General features: G+C 40.9%; 1 protein-coding gene across 1 annotated transcript; it reads left to right on the top strand.

Moving 5' to 3' along the window:
* The first annotated feature begins 49 nt into the window (after window positions 1-49).
* Window positions 50-19979, top strand: il12rb2l (interleukin 12 receptor, beta 2a, like). Its single transcript, XM_030734857.1, has 15 exons — window positions 50-165; window positions 570-662; window positions 10258-10405; window positions 10522-10673; window positions 10893-11032; window positions 11221-11362; window positions 11765-11841; window positions 11928-12165; window positions 12278-12469; window positions 12645-12749; window positions 12861-12995; window positions 16306-16467; window positions 16569-16641; window positions 16912-17017; window positions 19022-19979. Exons 2-15 carry the CDS (start codon window positions 596-598, stop codon window positions 19349-19351), a joined length of 2067 nt encoding a protein of 688 aa, XP_030590717.1. The 5' UTR covers window positions 50-165; window positions 570-595; the 3' UTR covers window positions 19352-19979.
* The last annotated feature ends 1405 nt before the right edge of the window (window positions 19980-21384 follow it).

The raw sequence follows: 21384 nt of genomic DNA, 5'->3' as shown, positions 1-21384 counted from the left end.
ACGCGCGTGTGTTGGCGTCACTGGCAATTCCAGCAACAGGGCGGAGCAACCCGGCAACTGTAAAGAGGAGCAATTTGTAACTTGACTGCAAAGTTTTTCTGCTCAACGAGCTGTGCATTCCTTAAGAACATGAGAGGTTCACGTCTCACCGTGTCTCACCAGGAGGTAAATAATCTGTACTTAATAACACTTCATGTTTACTTAGAAATAAAACAAACAAAAAGTGCTTTATTATATTTTGGGGCAGAGCAAAGTTCAGAATATCTGTTTATTTTGTTCTGTTTACCGTTATAATAGCGTGACCACGTCCTACCTAGAGGCATGCGTCTTTTTTCTTATCACAAGCTGACACGCTCCGGTGCATCTAAGAGGAAGTCTAAAACTGGCGCATAGTCTGCCTGCGTCTAAGCTATTTACGCCAGATGTAGTATCCTGCAGTCACCGCACACGCTGGAGCTGCAGCTCACTGCATCGACTGTTTCTGTAACACCAGCGGAGTTTTGGGCTTGTGATTCTTTTTGTCATTTCATTTTATGTGAGTGTTCCTGTTGTGCTTGTGCTTTTCTTAGGCACTCGAGGCCCCGGTCCAAATGTGATGGCTACACCCAAAACAAGGTGGGTTCTGTCCATCTTGGTGATCAGTGTCTCTGCTGTAGCACCAGGTGAGCCTGTTCAAAAAGTTTGTGCACAAGTCACATAAATAGCACTTGCATCTGCATTTAAAGGGAAGTGTCGCTATTTACCCCACAATAACAACACAATAAGCACAACACTCTAACACCCTGTTACACTAACCCATAATGCCATGGTGTTTGCTGTGCTGTTTTTATTACGTTCAATCAGCCGTTTTACTTGCTATATATTTATTTAATTACTTTGACAGATTTTACTTTATTGTAGCAACTTTCAGCTGTTCTCTTTTTCACGTGTCGCCACAACTGAATGCCCGTTCTGACGCAACCCCACAGGGATTTGTGTCTCCTAATGCCTGATAATTTTATTCAGGTTTATTTTACTTTATTGTGTTTGTTTATTTTTTTCTGATCAAGATATTTGTTTTATTTTATTGAGCAACAGATATCAGATACTTATCTAAGTAATTCTGTTAGACATTTTTTGAGGTTTTTAGGTTAGACAATTTTAATTTATCTGATATAATACTGACTTCTTTGTTTAGTAATATTTTAGATGTAAAAGTTTAATAAGAAATGGTGACACTACCCAAAAGCAGATCAAGTCTTGAGCCACTAGGGAAATGGTAAATAGGTGAAGTGATTTATTGAAACGTGCGCAGTCATACATGTAAATATAGTATATAAGGTAAAACCAGAGTTTGTACAATTCTGACGAGTTTGAAAGTCAATATTCGGTACGTCCATCTTTATTCTTCAGCACATCCTGAACTCTTTGAGGCAGCTTTCTTCTCATTTCTTTAAGTAGTCTTCAGGAAGAGTTCTCCAGGCTTCTTGAAGGACATTCAAAGCTCTTCTTTGGATGTTTCTGCCTTTTGTTCTGTTCTCTGTCAGGATGATCCCACACTGCTTCAATAATGTTGAAATCTGAGGTCTGGGGAGGCCAGTCCATTTTGTGCTTTTTTCTATTCACTCCAGCTCCATTTAGCTAACTCTGAAAAGTCTTTTTATAAAACCTTTCTTTTTAATCGGTCCTTCTGTTGGCATTCTTTTGCTATTTATGTTCTCTACTGATATTTGTTTGTTTGTATTTTAATTGTTGTACAGCACTTTTTATGTCTGTGAAAAGTGCTATATAAATAAACTTTACTTACTTACTTACTTACGGATTTACTATCCAGGTATGCTTTTACTGCACAGGCAGTGTGTTTGTGATCACTGTCATGCTCAAAAATGAAGCTGTTGCCAATCAGACACTTTTGAGATAGTATTACATGGTGGATCAAAATCTGATGGCAACTTTCTGTGTTCATAATTCCATCAATTTTGACAAGCTGAAATGCAGCCCCAAACCAAACCACAAAACCAGCTTTTCAGTCCAGTTCTTGTGTAGCTTGGCATACCTCAGCCTTTTCTCTCTGTTTCGTTTCCTTAAGAATGGCTTCTTAACAGCCACCCTTCCACTGACACCATTTCTGATGAGGCTTCAATGAACAGTAGATGCATCAGAAGAAGAGGCAAATGCATCTCTCATGCCATGTGTCAGGTCTTTGCTGAATTTATTCCCTATTTCTCAAGGACATGACTTTCAGATACTGTTCATCTGCTGTAGATAGTTTTTGAGGCCTGCCACTTCTTCTTTTGTCTTCCATTTTCCTCACACTGCACACCATGCTGAAATATGACAAGTTTTCAACTGACAGCACTTTGGGAATCGCCTTGTTGGGGCAAAAATACAATTTGATTGCCTGTCAAACTGTTATCTTTGGCATTTTTCTTAGATTCAACTAAATAAATGGGAACAAATGATGCATTTTTGTGACAGAGTGCTAGTAACAGAGGGCCTAAAGATCTAAAATTGAAGCCTCGTGAACTATTGCAAAAGACCGCTTTAAAATATTGAAAGAAAGTCTGGCTGCTTGGAAGCAAAATACATGCATAAAGAAATGAGAGGTAGCTCAAGACTTTTGCACAGTACTGTAGGACATGGTGCAAACTCTCCAAGAGCAGATCAGGTATGTTAAAGCTTTGTTTTCACTTTGTTTTCAACTTGTCAACCAGTTACATGGAAATGCTGTTCATAAGTTAATGAGTATCTTAGTTGCTGTGTAAAGAACTGCACTCCACCATAACAGAAAATGAGCTGAGAGCTTTATATGCATCAGCTTTCCCTGAAGCTGAACACACTTCCTGTAACTCCATGTGTTCAGATCAGGTCACATTCCTGTAAATATTGGTGTCTGGTGACCTGCCCATCTTACCTTTACCTTTTATTCCTCATTTTTTTTGTCCTGTTTTTAAAGGGAAGTGGTCACAGTGGAAGACTACACTTGCCTGAACCCAAACTGTATGAAATGCTCGTTTCCTGTTCTGCCGTCTGCTTTCCTGCAACAGTGTGCATATATTGAGCTGGTTACTGTTAAAAGTGTAGAAGCTTACAAGAAACGAGCAACGGTGGCAATCTCGTGATGAGTCGAATCAAAGGTGTGCGTGTATTTGAACAGATAGGCGGATGTACATGCGTTTGTTTTTTTTCTTCTTGTGGTTGAAAAGCTCTGTCATTTTTCTCCCTCTTTTTTTCATCAGCTCTCACTTCCTTGCTCATTTTTATAATACTTGCAGTCAGTCTCTATAACGCTAATCTTAATAAATGTTAAGCAAGTGGAAGATATGCTCAGAACTGAGAGTAAATGAGCCATGCTCACTTTCATTTCTCCACTCATCGCACATGTCTGGGTTTGTGAGTCATCACAGCCGGGTAATTGTTCTACACTGGGTCAGCTTGCTTGTTGTGACTCATGGTGCTATTGTCAAATACAATTTTAGAGCAGACATTTTGTCACTGTCCAGTCTTTCTTTTTTAGGACTTCAGACGAAGAATCTGCTTGCTTTGCCTGTGCTGCCTGGAAGCATGAGCGTAGGTTTTCATTTGAGCATTGGTATGACAGATTAAGGAGCACATCTGGGGACATTTTTGAGCATCATCGGCTTAATTTCCTGCATTTTGTTGATATTTATACACACATTTGATACTCTTCTGCATCAGTTTATGGTAGAAATATCTAATTAAAGTAATGGAAAACCCAAAAATCAGGCACTGTGTGGAACGCAGCATACACCCACCTGCCACTTCTTTAAATACACCTTGCTAGTACCGGGTTCGACCCCCTTTTGCCTTCAGAACTGCATTAATTCTATATAGCCTAGATTCAACGGGGTGCTGTGGATGGATTTTTATTTTTTACACCAAATTCTGACCCTACCATCCAAATGTGGAAGCAGAATTCTTTCTATAGTCCAATTTTGGTGAGCCTTTTTGAACTGCAAGCTCAGTTTCCTGGCAGGAGTGGCAGTTTGACAACCCGCCCAGCTGACACCAACAGCCATGCCACGCTCAAAGTCACTTTTCTTCCCCATTCTGATTTGAACCTATGCATGTTTATATGTGCACATATTCACCTCATGTTGAAGACATCCTGCACATTCAAATCGTGCCACTCAGCCTGTGATGATTTTTAGGAACCTTCTCAGCTGTGTTACTGAGTCTGAATGAAAACTAGGTCATGCAGCATTTCCTTATTAGTAACCCAATTACAGCTATTTCTAAACTTGGTAAATAAAAAAGTGGATCACACCTCAGTGAACATGACCCCTTGGGGCCTGTGTAGAGGCACTGTGGGCAGACCCACATGGCCCTCACTGGGCTAGTCCACTGTGGGGCCCAGTACTGGCGTTTAATGCAGGGCACATACTGTGCAGTGCCCCTGCACCGTCCTTACCAGTTGCCAATAGAAAACCCATGCAGAGGCCCTAAAGGGCAAAACTGCTGTGGGCCCTGTGTGGGCACAACCACTTGGGGTTCATGTGGGATAAGTGTGGGTTTGCCCTGCCTACACAGCCCCACAGTTCACCCACACCTGCCCACTGTGGGACTGCATGGGCATGTTTGCTGGGCCTGACAGTTTTAGACTGCAATGGTCCAAGGTGTTTTGTGTCTTTTTTTTGAGGGGGGGGGGGGGGGGGGGGGGGGTCTGTTTTTTTGTTATATTTCTGCTGTGTTTTTAAGTTTGCTTACTGTTTAGATTCTTAGTTATAATTTTCTGAATTCTGTTATTAGTTAAAGTTATTTGTATCTAATTCCTGTTTTCCTTTGTTTTTCTCATCTTCCCCACATCTCTGTGTTTCAGTGTCTGTTTTGTCCCTCTGTGTCATTGTCCTTTGTCTCTTGTGTGTCCTATACTTCATTGTATTCCCCATGTTTTAGTCCCTTGTCTTGCATGTTGTGTTTGGTTTCACATCCCAGCATTTCCCTGTTTACTGTGTTAAGTTCACATTTTTATTATTTTCCTGTTTTATTTTGGTAATCCCTTGTTCTGTGTTTATTCTATTCAGTTTTGCTTCCTGTGTTCTGTTCCCACCTGTTTCTTCTTGTCCTCATTATCTCTTGCATATATATATATAGTCTGTGTTTTCCCATCCTTTGTCGCGTCGTGCAGCTGATGACTGCAGCTCCTCATGAAGTCACCCTTCAAAGGGTGCTGAATTGTCTCTTAATTAAGGCGTAGGCTGGAAATGCAGCAGCAAGCCTTTCTTTAGTGGAAAGAGAAACTTCAAATCACAATCTTCTGAAAATTAGACAGAATTCTGTATTAGATTTGTGGTCATCACTTGTTCCAAAATGTGGCCTACACCCACTTTCTGTGAAACCCATGCTATTTAGTTTACTACTAAGACACTTTCTAAATGACATATCTGTATGTGTGTGGGCTTTACCTCAATATCGGACATAAACATGTGCTAAACCTTTACATTTGGTTAGTAAGGCTGCATTAGTATAGTCTGTGTGTTTGAGGGCTTTATAACCCACTTCCACTTAAAGCCTCCATGAGAGTGAAAGTGTGTATGGCTTGAAATTAAACCAGACATCCTGATGAAAGAGGAACAAGTGGGGGGGTGCCCGGGTGTCTCAGCGGTGGAACGGGCAACCACACGCACATGCTGCACTCCAGTGTAGGCAGTGCAGGTTCAAGTCCCATACTTTTCCTAGGTTTAAAAAAGTTTGACCAAAAGCACTTTCATTTCATGGTTATTTTAGTTTTTGTAAAAGCTTTATCTCTTATAATGAGAAAATAAGTGATTTGTTGGTTGGGCGATTATAGAGGAATTGAGTGATCGGATTGATAGAGACTCCAAACCTGTGTCATATTCATGTATCCAGATCATAGCCCGATCAAAATGTTACATGTCCATGGACAATAGTGATTTGCTTCTTACTGCAACAAATGAGGGTGCAGCTGCAGGTCTTTTTGCAGCGGAAATACAGTACCAGTCAAAAGTAATGAGATGCCACACAAATCTTTTGTGCCACTCCAAAAAACAGTTCATGTCCACCACAAGACAGAGGGACACATCACAGGTCTGACACTTCCAAGTGTGTCACTCCTCCTGTTGTACACCTGGAGACAGTGTTTACATTACAGTCTGCCTTTGGTGGCTTTTTGGCTAGCGTCTGCCTTGTTCATGACTACACAACACACTCAACACATTACACAACACATTAAACACACTAACACTCCAAAAACACACTAAAATCTCTCAAATTTTTCACCCCTCATCACTCCTACAACTTTACCACATGCCAGATGTTGCCATATAATTTTTTGATGGGTTGATGTGGTAAAAATTTCCACCAATAGGAAAGGGGATGTTATTATTTATTTTATTTTGCTAGCAACCAGTTCCTGCTGTTTTTTTACCGTTTCTTCTCACACCAAGTGGACATCACACGTGAGGACCCTATACGAGAAAAAGCATGGCGTAAATTATTGATCAGAACTCTGGTTTTACATGTTCTATCAACACAATTTAAAAACTGGTGCATAGTTTAAAGTCCACACTTTCACACAAGTTGATGACTTGATCCAATTATGGCAAAAATTTAATCAGGTGATGGAGGGATCATTGGCCATCTTTCATGCAAATTCGGTGTGACTATTTGCTGATACGCTACAATAGATACCACCCAATGTAAGCATACTGCATCAATGAAAATGTATTTTATCGGCGTCTGAAAATTGTAAAATAATATTTTATATTTTTATTTTAAAAAAATGAGATCCACATGAACAGATAATGGCAGATATAGTCTGGATATATTTTATTCAGTTTATGTACCCTAATAGCATCCCCTAAAAAACAAAAGAAAAAAAAGAAAAACATTTGCAGAGATATGAGTTGTAAATGTGTATGTGATTTTTGTGTAGGGTTCGTAGTTCGCTTTGCCTTATTGTGAATATTTTAGTTTTAAAATAAAAACAACTTATCAACATATAAGTTTATACCTGAGTGTCAAATGTCATCATGATAGATGCAAAATACAATGAGATATGAATTTAAAATTTTTTCCAATGATGAGAGACGGGAATTTAAAAAAATTTCTTTGAAAAATTGTGGTGACCTTGACCTTTGATCTTGAAAATGCAAACATATATTAATAGGCCTCGATAGAATATCTCAAAAGTTTCATCAATTTTGGTTCCAAACCTTTTGAGTGATATTGCTCACAGACATACAAACAAACATATCTCCCTGAATAGAATAGAATAGAATAGAATAGAATAGAATAGAATAGAATAGAATAGAATGCCTTTATTGTCATTATACAGGATGTAAAATGAGATTGGAGGGCCACTCCGGTTCAGTGCCATGCAATAGAAAGTCAAACTCTCTAAAATAAAAATAAAAATATAATAATCTAATATAATCTAAAAATATACAGAAAATAAAACACAACGTATAAAATATACAGAAAATAAAATGTGTTAAAAATACAGAAAGAGAATGTATAAAAATATATACATTGTAAAAAATAAAACAAAATAAGTGTATGCATATAATGATGAAGATGATGAATATTGCACTTGGTGAATGAATATTGCACTTGGTGAATGAATATTGCACTAGTGAATGAATATTGGATATTACACAATATAGGAGTGATAGATATTGTTCAGTATGAATAATATAATATTGCACAGAGATGTGGGTATTGCACAGTTAGAGTGGGTGATTGTGTGAGTTCAGGGTGGTGATTGCTCTGGTGAAGAAACTGTTCTTGAGTCTGTTTGTTGTGGCTTTGATGCACCTGTAGCGTCTGCCAGAGGGCAACAGGTCAAACAGGTCAAAGCCAGGGTGTGAGCTGTCCTTGATGATGTTCCTGGCTCTGCTGATGCAGTGGGAGGTGTAGAGGGATGGGGGAGAGGGCAGCCAGCGATTCTTTGTGCTGTCTTGACTACCTCTGAAGCCTCACCCTGTCTGCCTCAGTGCAGCTGCCGTACCATACTGTGATACAGTACGTCAGCAGGCTCTCAATGGATGAGCGGTAGAAGGTCAGCAGCAGGTTTGAGTCCAAGTTGTTCTTCCTGAGGACCCTCAGGAAGTGAAGTCGCTGCTGAGCCTTCTTGATAACAGCTGTGATGTTATCTGACCAAGAGAGATCAGCAGAGATGAGGACACCAAGAAACCTGAAGGTGTGGACCCTCTGCAAACACTCGGTGTTGATGTAGAGGTGGCTGGGTCAGTCCTGTGCTTCCTGAAGTTGACGATGATTTCTTTGGATTTCATGGTGTTCAGTGCCAGGTCGTTCCCTGAACACCAGGCTGTCAACTTCAGGACCTCCTCTCTGTAGGCTGCCTCATCTCCCCTCAAGATGAGTCTGACCACTGTGGTGTCATCAGCAAATTTGACGATGAGGTTGTTATTGTGGGCCGGACTGCAGTCAGGGGTGTAGAGGCAGTACAGGAGGGGGCTCAGCACACAGCCCTGTGGAGAGCCAGTGCTCAGTGTGTGGATGGATGAGAGATGGGGCCAAGTCTCACAGTCTGGGGCCTGTTGGTTAAGAAGTCCTTGATCCAGGAACATGTGAGAGGGGGGAGGCCCAGGGTGTGCAGTTTGGTGGTGTGAATGTCTGGGATGATTGTGTTGAACTCTGAGCTGTAATCCACAAAGAGCATGTGAGCGTAGCTCTGCTGCTGCTCCAAGTGGCTCAACACAGAGTGGAGAGCTACAGCGATGGCATCCTCTGTGGATCTGTTTGCACGATATGCAAACTGATGGGTGTCGAAAGTGGGGGGGGGATGGTCTTTGATGTGCTGGAGAACCAGCCTCTCAAAGCACTTCATGATTACCGGTGTGAGGGCCGCAGGGCGGTAATCATTTAGGCTGGTGATGGAAGACCTTTTGGGCACAGGGATGATTGTGGCTGTTTTTAGGCAGGGGGGGATGACTGCTTGGGCCAGGGAGAGGTTGAAACTCGTGGTGAGAATCAGGGTGAGCTGGTGGGCACACGCTCTGATCACCTTGCCAGGTACTCCGTCTGGTCCAGCAGCCTTCCTGGGGTTCACTGCCAAAAGCACGCGCCGTACCTCATGCTCCTGGACAGTGAGTGGGGTGGAGCCTGGTGGGGGGAGAAGGGCCGGAGCAGATGGGTGGTCCTGAGGTGTCTCAAAGCGAGCAAAGAAACAGTTAAGTTCCTCTGCTAGTGACACACTCAGGTCTCCTGCAGTCACATCACAGCCTCTGAAGTTTGTGATGTTCTGAATGCCCTGCCACACCTCCCATCTGTTATTGCTGGACAGAGGGGACTCTATTTTCCTCCTGTAGTCCGCCTTAGCTTTTTTAATTCCTCTTTTCAGGTCAGCTCGAGCAGCACTGTACAGAGCTCTGTCGCCTGACCTGAAGGCAGCATCGCAGGTTTTGAGGAGTGAACGGACCTGGCTGTTCATCCAGGGTTTCTGGTTAGGGAAGACCCGGATGTTTATGCTAACAGTCACATTTCCGATACAGATGGGTGGGCGAGGTAACAATACAGCATAACGAAAGGATGGACACAGAATATTAAAAATATCCAAATATGTGTTCCTTTTGCATTCATAAAGTTCATTAGTTATTAAAGATGATCAAACTCTCTACTCTTCACAGGAGAACTGCAGCTCACAGGCTGCAGTATAACAAAAACACTGATCAGATGTTGCGTCTTATTTAACTCATTTCACTGTAAAATGACGACTCCAAAGTGAGGATGTCTCGTTTAGCCTCGACTCTTTTCTGCTCGTGTCTCTTCCTTGGCTGGGAATGAGAGGAAGCGATAAAGAAAGGAATTCAGGATGTACAACATAAGAAATGAATTGAGGAGAGAGCGAGAGACAGACAGACAGACAAGGCAACAACAATGAAAGGGAACATGAGGAAGGAGAAGACAGTAGAAGTGAGGAAGTTAGCTCTGGGATCAAAACAGTTACATGGTAAAGTTTTTGTCTCAGACTTCTGGAGAAGCTCAGAAATATCAAAGGAGAAATATCCTCCCTCCCGTTTCTCCCGGAATAATGAAAGTATCCTAAACACACAAAGGGAAGCAGGATGGAAAATCAGGGAGGGGCAGGCATTCACACATGAAAAAAAAAGGGACTCAAACTAAAATGAAACACAAAACATAAAACATAACGAAAGTGGCTTTGAAAATAAAACAGGAAACAACCACAAACAAAACCTGGAGTGTTAACGGTGACTTTTGTTTCTGTCTTTTATCTTTTACTCTGTTTTTTTTTTTTTTTTTTTTTTTTTTTAGGTCCCCCGGTTCCTCCCTCTAATCCTGAGTGCTTTAGACCATGTGATGAGACAGGCTGCCAGGTGGACATACAGTGCACTTGGGATTCAAACCCAGACCCTGAGATCCCCACGAACTACACCCTGCACTGGGAGCCAGCAAATAGCAAGTAAACACAAAGAGTATATGACTTAATTTGCCCAGTCACTTGACAGGGCAACCCCTCTGAGTTTGTCTTACTCCTCTCCCGTTGTCGTGCCTCATCTGTTTCATTTTTTATTTCAGGAATGAGGATGTGTATGGTGGGACCAGTCTAAACGGTCACATTCTTCGACAGGACTTCTCTGGTGAAGGAGAACTTCGTGTTTGGGTCGAAGCAAGCAACCAGTATGGTTCTGCCAAATCTCAGGAGGTCGTCTTTAACGCAGGAGATATCAGTGAGTCAGGCCTGCGCATGTGTCATGTCTACAGACACCACCACAAACGGCAGCAATCATAATCAACGTTTCGACTACCTCAGCAGAAAAATTTTGATTTTTAAAAAATTTTTTTTTTTTATGAATATCTTCAAATGACTGATTTTCATTGAAGTAATATTAAAGATTAAACTGCTTTTCAGTCATCTGTCTCCCCACTCTCTCTCTCTCTTTCTGTAGCTAAGCCACCACCTCCTGTAATCATAGCAACTGAACAGGAGCCATTAGAGATTACGTGGAACGATTCCTGCATAGAGCTGGAGTCTTCTGGATCCTGTGACATCCGATATCGGAAAGAGGAAGACGAAGACTGGCCACAGGTGTGTTCAGTTTAGGATTTTTTTTCCTTCCCTATTAATGGGCCATACCAGTGAACAAAGAAATAAATAAAATATTGTCCTTTAAAAAAAAAAAAAAAGCTTACTTTGCAAGAAAACCTGTATGTTTTTGATAGACTAGATAGATGCTGAAAGTATGCTCAAGCTTGTTTTTTTTCTTCCCTGCACAGCAAGAGAATGGAGTACAAGGCAGTTACACAGTGGTCGACACTGAGCCTTTCGCAGTTTACGAATTCCAAGTTCGATGTACCTGCGGCACAGGATTAGCGAGCGCCTGGAGTGAAATCTACAGAATCAGGAGTGCAGAGTCAGGTGAGTCCTCATTTGTAATAATAATAAGAAGAAAAAGAACTCAGGTTTATATGGCACCTTTCAAGCAACCCAAGGTTGATTTACACAGGAAAAAAAGTCACATCAAAGGACCCGGCTACTTCTTTTCTTTAGCCGTTAAATGATTTTGAGAAACATGATTATTTGTTTATTCGACACATTTTTGATCAGAATAGGGATGCCACATTCATGCAGCATAAAAACATGCTTTGGTTTTTGTTTTACAGACAAGCTATAACATATTAATTAGGGAGCTTTACAGGTGCTGATAGGTGGATTATGTTACCTAAACTTTGCCAGCCTTTGTGCCAAAGTACCAGCCAACTGCAATTCTCAAAATGTTCCTTTAAGCTGACACATTCTTCTCTTGCCGCTGTTGTTCAGACCCTGTCGGAGAGGTGGATGTATGGAGGGACTGTGGGATTTCCCCTACAAGCTCTGACTGTGTTCTGACTTGGAAGGTAGGTTGAGAACTAATTCGCTCACTCTTCCTTGCTATGTGCCAGCTCACCCCTCACTGTCCTCGCCTTTTTTTTCTTCCCTCCAGAATCTCTCTATCTCTCAAGCTCGTGGGTTCATTCTTGGATATGAACTCAGACTTTCCTACAGCAGTGGCCCTGCCTCGCTGATTAACGTGTCCACAACTGAGCCAAGCAGCCAATATGTGCATGATAAGATGAAATGGCACCTCACCTACCCTCTAAAGGATGTGTCATCAGTCAGCATATCAGCCTACAGCACTCTGGGTGCCACCAAGCCATCTGTTCTAGTTATACCATCAGCAGGTATCAGACTATGTAGACTTTCATAAAAGTATTGAAGGCTTACTCACAGTAATAGCTCCTAACTCTCAAATAGGGTATACTTTTTAACCTTAAGCATTTGTCACTTGCTAAGGTAAAGAAGAAGATGCCGTAATACTTAACCTAAAGATGAATGAAGAGAACCTCACCGTGTCCTGGGATCCACCATCTCAGGTCTCTGATGACCTGAGATATGTGGTGCAATACAAACAGGCAGGATGTCCTCCTGGCCAAGGGTTCGACTGGATCAGAGTGAACAAAAGCCAGGAAAAAGCATTTTTTCAAGGTCTGTTTGATCCGGATACATAATTAGAAAAGAGCTCTGCCATATTATTTACTTAGCAGTCTTAGAATGTGTCAAACATCATTAATTTAAAGAACATATGTCGGTAAGACAACTCAATTCAATTTTGAACTTGAGTTAGTTCCTGAACATCCTGGTTGTATGTCTCCATCTACAGGTCAGTTTCAAAAGTACAAAGCCTACAAAGTGTCTGTGTTCACCGTTTCAAACACAAATGAAGTCCGTCATCTCTCATCAGCGATTGGATATTCTCTTCAAAAAGGTGGCTATTTCTGCTTTGTTCTTGTGCTGGTTTCTGCTCATTATGGCCTCTCTTCTTTCATTGTAATAACTTGTGTTCCTTGTGTGTGTGTGTGTGTGTTTTTTAAATCAGCTCCATCAACAGTACACTTATTTAAGGTGGCTTCTATTGCTGACACTTCTGTGACTCTTTCTTGGGAGCACGGTCCCCTCCCAGAGCAGACTGCCCGGATCCTGTATTACCAAATTGTGTTGGATACACAAAAAGGTACATAGCAGAAAGCTATGCAGTACAGTACAGTATAGCACAATCATTTCTTGCTGTTCTTAGCAAAATTTACGGTTCACAGTCAGTAAAGAAGCCAATGTGCATGTCTAAAATATAAAATGCATTATATATGAAGGGAAAAACAAAGAAAAACTAGATTTAAGTGGTTTTTGGGTTCTATAAAACATAATATATGACTAGACTTTGTGTTTCAGATATATTCCTGATGTAGAAGTAATAATAGCAGGAAGGACTGCATTATTACCTCGCTCACCGAGGGAGGGGGAGGTTATGTTTTCACCCCTGTTTGTTTGTTTGTCTGTGCTCAAAAATCCCCATCATTGGTGACATTTTAAAATTCATATCTTACTGAATGTTTCATCTATCGTGATGAAATTTGATCATTGAGTATAAACAGTTGCTGTTGATAATTCATTGTGTTTTTCTCATTTAAATTAAAATACTCACAGTAATGCAAAGTGAATTACAAAACCTACACAAAAATCACATTTCATATTTTGGCATATCTTGTTTTTCTTTTTTTTCTATTAGTTTTTCAGAGGATGCTATTAGGGTACATAAATCAAAACAATATAACCAGATTATATCTGCTATTATCTGTCCATGTGGATCTAATTTCTGGGTTGATTTGACAGTAGCAGTAAAGAGCAGACAGGAAAGAGGGGGAGAGCCAGACTGAAACCCGGGCTGCTGCATTTAGCCAAAGGGCACAGGGGATGCCTGCTCATCCACTAAGCTAATCTGACGCCTGTAAATGTCTCTTTTTTTTTTTTTTCATAAAAATCTAAAATCATATTTTACAGTTTTTAAAAGCCAATAAAATAAATTCCTAGTCTTTGTGATCTAGTAATTTGTATGACTACACTGGGTGGTATATATTGCAGTGTAGAATCAGCACATTGAAAATATGGGGTGGGCGAGGTATGCACTCTAGTTATTTCTGCCTTGGTCTTCTACCAGAGGTCTGGGAGTTTGAGGGTTCTGCACAGTATCTTAGCTCTTCCTGCTGCACTCTTTTGAGGCCAGATGTTGTGCCTGGAATCTGCTGAAGCCACTCTCTTAGTTTAGGCATTACATCCCCTTAAACAATGGATCCACTTTGGACTTTATCTTCCACATCTGATAGATCTATTCCTTCAGCCCCTGGTACATATCCATCATCATTGTGTTCCTTCTTTCTAGTATTAATGTCAGCCAGATTCACCACATTTATCACAGCTGCAGTCTTCTGCTTGTACACCACCACAGTGTCTGGTTGGCTGGCAAACAGGTGCTGCTGTCTGGAATTAGAAGGCCCACTGGATCTTAACCCTGTTGTGCCACTTTTAGGGGTGTATCCTTTTGGGACTTATGGATTAATACATATGTGGCCCAGATGTGCTTGCACAGTATCTCAGCCACTTGGGGTATGCTTCTGAGTGTACATTGTCTTGGGGTGTATGAACAATGGTGAATAATGGGTTCAATTCACTTGCACCATGCCTCCCCACTCTCCTGCAGGCTTGCACTCAGATTGCACTTAATTATCCGAGCAAGTTTCCCTTAACATCACAACACCTCTTTCACTCTTGTATAGTGCTTTTGCAGAACCCAAGGAGCTCATGACTTTTGCATTTTGCATTTGGTGGTTCTACTGGGAAGCGGTAACATACTGCCCTCTCACATGCCTAATAGAACTACTTAACCCAGCAATTCTTATGGAGGCAGCTGTAATTGAGGAAGAAGTGGAGTTACATGCTGGGGTGCAGATAGCAATCAGACTTGATTTGCACTGTGCTCGAGTCCAACTGAACTGTGTCCCAGCACACCTTTTGAAGCGAGCCAGGCCATGGTTCACTTAACCACGCTGGGCAATCACACTAGTCATACAAACTGGACTATGGAGATCAAATGTGCTTGGAAATATTTGTCTAGTGTGAGTACTACATGCCACTATGTGCCAGACTAGCCGGGATTTTGGGTCCTGTCTTTGGTAGACTCCTGCCTCTGTAGATCTGGTGCTTAGGGCCTGTTCTTGTCCTGCCTTGATCAGAGCTCTTTATGCTGTGCATTTATAGTCACTGGTAGGATTTCTTGATGTCATCCTCTTCCTCAGTCTGGCAATGATAGATCCCATGGAGAGACCTGGTCTTTTCTTCTAAGACTACCTCCTCTAAACTTGGCATTTACACAATAACTAAACAGTCAATAATTAACCTTTAAGCAGTGGGCAAAGTGGGATTTGGCACATAGTAGCAGCATAGTGGGGGAGAAATGACTCATTTAGAAATAAGTCACATAATAATTTGTACTGTGAGTTTCAGCAGATTTGTTTTCTTGGTGGTCAGGCTGTGATCAGCTGATCTGTGCTGCTGCCGGCTCTAAAGTTTACTACTCTTTGAGGATTCAGCCTTCTACAATATATTTCAATTCACTATTCTTTGAATATTGTGTCTGTCTCTGATATTGCTGCTTCTTCCATGTGTGACCTACCCCAGCTGTGCCCATGGATATCACAGGCCACTCCCAGCATCCATCAGTGTTAACTGTACCACAGTAAAACAAAAAAGTTTAATTAAATAAAATAATAAACTACTACAGAAGTGCAGACTACCCAGTTTACCCTGTGGTTACTGTCCAGTATAATCTTTAATACCAGAAAATGATTATAGTTCAATTTGTTGTAAAAGGCATATATAACTTCAGCAACCCATCATGTATAGAGCTACAAAGAATTATGGCATTACATGCAAGCTTTAAGTAGGTAGCTCCATAGTGTAGGGGTTTACACTTGGGCTGCAACGTTTCATCGAGTAACTCAAATAATTTCATTATTTTAAAAAAATCCTTGACACTAATTTTTGGCTTCGATTCTTTGTTTAATCCACGACTGTGCAGCGCTCAGGTGTTACCGTGTAAGTGCGAGGGCTTCACCCAAATTTATGACTAAAAACAGGCCTGCAGTATGAACGTATTTAGGAGCACGTGTGAGAATAAAAAGTATTACAACATTAAGCCCATGTAGGCCACAGTTTTTCAACAAAAAATACCAATCCAAGTTTGGATATTTAGAAACTCTTAGTTTATTGCTTTCAGCTTTTAATTGGTGTAATCATAATAATCCCTCTATGATTAGTCTTTAGTTCTTGTTACTTTTGCATTCTTGTTTTTGTTAGTGTTTAGAGTTATATGTGAGTCTTCATACTTCATACTTAGTTTATTCCAGGCCTCTAAAGACTCTGCTTTTCAAACATAAGATCATTTAAATGTCATTTAAATGACCTCACTCCAAACATTATGTTTCTTCTAGTGTACAACGTGAGTTTATACCCAAATCATCAAAGCATGACTTTCACGCTATCTGAGCTCAGTCAAAGCCAGGATTATGAGGTGTGGATCAGAGCTGTAACTGAAGCTGGACCTGGAGCAAATGTGTCCACAAGGTTCACAACAAAACACAGTCAAAATCTTGGTATGACATCATGTTTTAAATTGTTGTTTTTTGCTTATTTTTGTTGCTGGGTGTAACAATTTTTTTTTTCTAACAGTTACTGTTTCTCTCTGTTTTCTCAGGTTTCTTGTTATCACTTGTGTCCACATTCGCAAGTGTGATATTTTGTGTGTGTATTGCTTATACTTTACTCAGGTGAGATGATCATCTTAAACTTGTTATCATGTACTTGATCTATTCTGAATAAATGTTAAATGACCCTAGAAATCTAGACAAAAGTATAACCATGTGCCAACAACATGGATAAAAGCATCAAACTCTCACCAGTCTTGTTCATTAAAATCTTGGTGCAAACGTAGGTATACGCATACTAAAACTTTTTTTGACGCAACCTCCCAAATTGTGGACTCTATAAGATCATGAAGTGTCTAACTGATGTGCTGTTTACTGTTTCGTCTCTGGCAGTGTTTGTCGAGGACCAAGCAAAGCGTGTCCATTGATGCCTTTGTGTGTCTATGAAAAAGTGCCTGATCCCCGCAACAGCCACATCTTCAAACAGAAGAAGAACCAGGTTAGACCGGATGAAGGTTATTTGCAAGGTTTCTATAGATCCCTAAAAGTCTTATTAGGGACTGAATTTGTTATAGTAAAATCACAGCCTTAAGCTCTGTAAAACAAAATTTAAAAACCCTAAAAATCTTTTTTCTGGTATTGTAATTAATTAAACAAATGGCTCTTTATTAGTGTCACACAAATCAGGAATAGAGAAGCAACAGCAGTCATATTGTCTTGTGAAAGGGAAAGTTTTCATAGGAGTGCCGCGATCACCATTCAGCAGTTTGTAGAACCACCTTTAGCAACAACAACAAGTCATCAGTTCCTGTATGACTTTAATCAGTCTTTCGCATCACTGTGGGGGAATTTTGGCTCACACTTCTTTACAGTGTTGCTTCAGTTTAGAGAGGTTTGTGGGCATTCATGCATAGCTATATTAAAGTCCTGCCACAGCGTTTCAATCAGGTTCAGACATTACAACAAGTTGATTCTTTTCTTTTTCAGCCATTCTGTTTTAGATTTGCTGCTGTGCTTGGAATCATTATTCTGTTGCGTGACTCAATTTGGGCCAAGCTTGAACTGTCTGACAGATGGCCTCACATTTGACTCTAGAATACTTTGGTATACAGAGGAGTTCATGGTCGACTCAACTGCAAGGTGTCTAGGTCCTATGGAGGCAAAACAAGCCCAAATCATCACCCCTCCACCACTGTGCTGACAGTTGGTGTGAGGTGGTTTTCAGCAAACATGGCACTCTGCACTATAGCCAAACATCTCCATTTTGGTCTCATCTTTCCAAAAGGACATTCTTTCAGAAGTCTTGTGGTTTGTTCAGACACAACTTTGCAAACTTAAGCCGTGCTGCCATGTTCTTTTTAGAAAGAAGAGGTTTTCTCTTGGCAACCCTTCCGAACAAGCCATACTTGTTCAGTCTTTTTCTAATTGTACTGTCATAAACTTTAGCATTTAACCTGCTAACAAAGGCCTGCAGACTCTTGGGTTTTTTTTTGCAGTTGCTCTGAGCATTGCATGGTCTGACCTTGGGGTAAATTTGCTGGGACGTTCACGCTTGGGAAGATTTTGGTGTTGTGTTAAGTCACACCAGAATGCTGCTGACCAGCAAACTCCCAAAAACTGCTTTTATAGAGGTGCTCACAGGTTCTGATGATTAATGAATTAAGCACATTTGATTATCAGGACCTGGCTGCTACTTATCCTCTTAATTACTATAGAAGCAGTAAGCATGGACTTAGTTTTTCACAGGAAAGCGTTCTTTTTTTCCCATGACTATATTTAATTTTGCAAACTGGATGCTCAACGCAGATGTGCTGTCTGCTGGCTACTAATAACAAGGGCAAAAGCGAAATGGGCTCTTCAATCAAGAGACCAGTACCAGTCAGTGTATACATGTGACTGGTATACAAACTTGGTCCAATCATAATCAAGGGATTGGAATCCCACATTTCTACAATTTGGGACACCCCAAAAAGATTGACTCTCTCCAAATGAAAATGACCAGAATTGTAGTAAATTACTTTTTAAGTGGGGTTTCATTTACTCCAGCATGAATCACACTTTTGTTTATCAAATGGCCAGAAATGAAAAATGCAGATACTTCTGTCAAGTGAGGCACCACAGAGTCATTAACTTAACTAAAGGCATAACCTAATGATAATGTTCAACTAGAGCTTTGAAAGAACCACAAAACCAAACAAAGTCTCTGATACTAAGTAACTAACTGATGTTGGGTTTTTGGTTCTTATCAAGTTGCTCATAATCTTCATCATGATTGACAATTTTTTTTAAAGCCTTAAATCTAAACTGGATGAACCCTTTTTCTCTGAGTGTTGGTTTAATCTGGGAAAAGGGTTTGGACTCATTACTGATTCTGAGTGATATTTGCAACTACATGCTACCTAGTATATTCAAAACTTTTTTTTTTTTTCACTTTATGTTGTTTTATTTATTTATTTTTCCAAATTTCAGTGGAAAAATGTGTTTCCCTGTGTTCTGTCTGCAGTTTAATGAGCCCTTGGGTTTGACGTGCAGTCCCTTTTGTGAACCACAGCCCAAGATCTCTCTGCTGGAAGTTGTGAAAATAAAGTCCCAGGATTTAAACCCTGAGCCAGTGGCGGGAGACAAGTGCTCACAGATGGACTCCTACGATGCTCAGAGGAAGGATGCTGTAGCAGAGGAGAGTGAAAGGATAGACCGCAGATATGGAAGAGAGGCGTACAGCAAAATGGTTGATTCTGATGAGGAGACAGGTGACGGCGATAACTCCGAGGAAGAACAGTTCACATCCGGTTATGAGAAACACTTCATGCCCTCTCCTTTTGACATTCTCTAAGCTGGATTACGCCTCCACACCTGATCAAGGACATTAACCGCAGACATTTTTTGTCTGTTTGTTTTTATATGAGTTTAGATGATAAACTTTTGGATAGCCTCTTTCTGGAGCAGAGCAGCTTGGGTTATTGGAAAGCTTTGTCTGCTTAAGTTCATGTTGGTCTTTAAGTCTCTGTCTCTATCATGGTTTCCAGCTTTTGCATTAGTTTATGATTTTGGCGGGTTTTTTTGCCTGCTTTTTTATTTCAATTAAAGTTAAAGTTGCTTTCCATCCCATATTTTGCCCAATGTTGATCCTGACTGTGAAGATATCAATAATTATATTTTTAAGAGGTGAACATTTACTGGATGTGCAGTAATTTATCATTTCTTTGTAATCCACACATTTACCTAGACTGGAGCCCCTAAACAAAGTGCATAAGCTCTGCAAATGCCATCCTTCCATTTTCTGCTGGTTATCCAATCCAGGTTCATAGGGTAAATGAGAATCCTTTAAGCTGACTTTAAAATTACAGAAACTATTTTGAATTGTTTGCCGTTGTTGCCAGATTGTATTTGAAATGATCCAAATCCTTATTTCTTGTTTACATTGTCGCACAGTATACTTTATATTTTGATAAATAAATTGTCCATCAGATATATGTGCAGCTGTCATATTTGAATACTAAAAACATCAATAATTCTCGGGTGTGTTATTAATAATGCTGTGAAGAGGATGAAGAGTGGAAAGGAGGTTGTCCTAATGACATACCTGTAGAGGTGATGCAATCTTCGAAAGTGAGAGAATGTCTGAAGAATGGAGAAGAAGTGCGCTGGTGCCAATTCAAGAACAAGGGTAGTGTGTAGGGCTGTAGTAACTACAGAGGGATAAAGTTGATGAGCCGTACCATGTAGCTATGGGAAAGAGTTGCTGAAGCTAGGATGACAATCAGCAAGCAGCAGTATGAGAAAGAGCACTGCAGATGCAATGTTTGTTTTGAGAGTGTTGATAGAGAAAGTATGGAGAAGGTCAGAAGGAGCTTCACTGTGTCTTTGTGGATCTAGAGAAAGAATATGATATGGTCATATGAGAGGAACTGTGGTGCTACATGAGGATGTCAGCAACAGCAGAGAAGTATGTGAGTGTGGTGCAGGACATTTATGAGGACAGCAGGAGTGACATATGGGGGCAAGGTGGGGGTGGGATTACATCAGGGATCTGCTCTGAGCCCCTTCTTATTTGCAGTGGTGATGGACAGGTTGACTAACAAGGTCAGGCAGGAATCTCTGTGGACTATGATGTTTGCAGACAACACTGTGATCTGTAGTGAGAGTAGGGAGCAGGTGGAAGAGAGTCTCAAGAAGAGGAGGTATCCTCTGGAGAGAAGAGGAATGAAAGTCAGTAGAAGTGAGACAGAATATATGTGTGTGAAGAGACAGGTGGAAAGGTGAATATGCAAGGAGTAGAGGTAGTCAAGGTAGATGAGTTTAAACACCTGGGGTCAACCTTCCAACGCAACAAAAAGAGCAGAAGAGAGGTGAAGAGAGTGCAGGCAGAGTGGAGAGGGTGGAAATCAGTGTCAGGGATGATTTGTGACAGAAGGATAGTAGCAAGAGTGAAACGGAAGGTTTACAAGATGATAGTGAGATCTGCTATGATGTATGGTTAAGATTTTCGTTGGGAGTGACCAGGAGGGACAAGATTAGAAATGAGTACATCAGAGGAACGGCTCAGGTTGAACAATTTGGAGACAAAGTTAGAGAGGCAAGGCTGGTTTGGACTAGTGCAGGGGTGGCCAACTCCAGGCCTCGAGAGCTGGTGTCATGCAGGTTTTAGATGTGTTCCTGATCCAACACACCTGAATCACATATAGAAGTCATTAGCAGGAATCTGGAGAACTTGACTGCATACTGAGGAGATAACTCAACCATTTGATTCTGGTGTGTTTAATCAGGGACACATCTAAAATCTGCAGGAAACCGGCTCTCGAGGCCTGGAGTTGGCCACCCCTGGACTAGTGGATAGGAGGGATAGTGGATATATTGGACAAAGGA

This window comes from Archocentrus centrarchus, chromosome 8 (assembly GCF_007364275.1).
Source record: "Archocentrus centrarchus isolate MPI-CPG fArcCen1 chromosome 8, fArcCen1, whole genome shotgun sequence".
Lineage (NCBI taxonomy): Eukaryota > Metazoa > Chordata > Actinopteri > Cichliformes > Cichlidae > Archocentrus > Archocentrus centrarchus.
The sequence above is the reverse complement of the archived record's forward strand: the minus strand, read 5'-3'. Positions and strand labels throughout refer to the sequence as shown.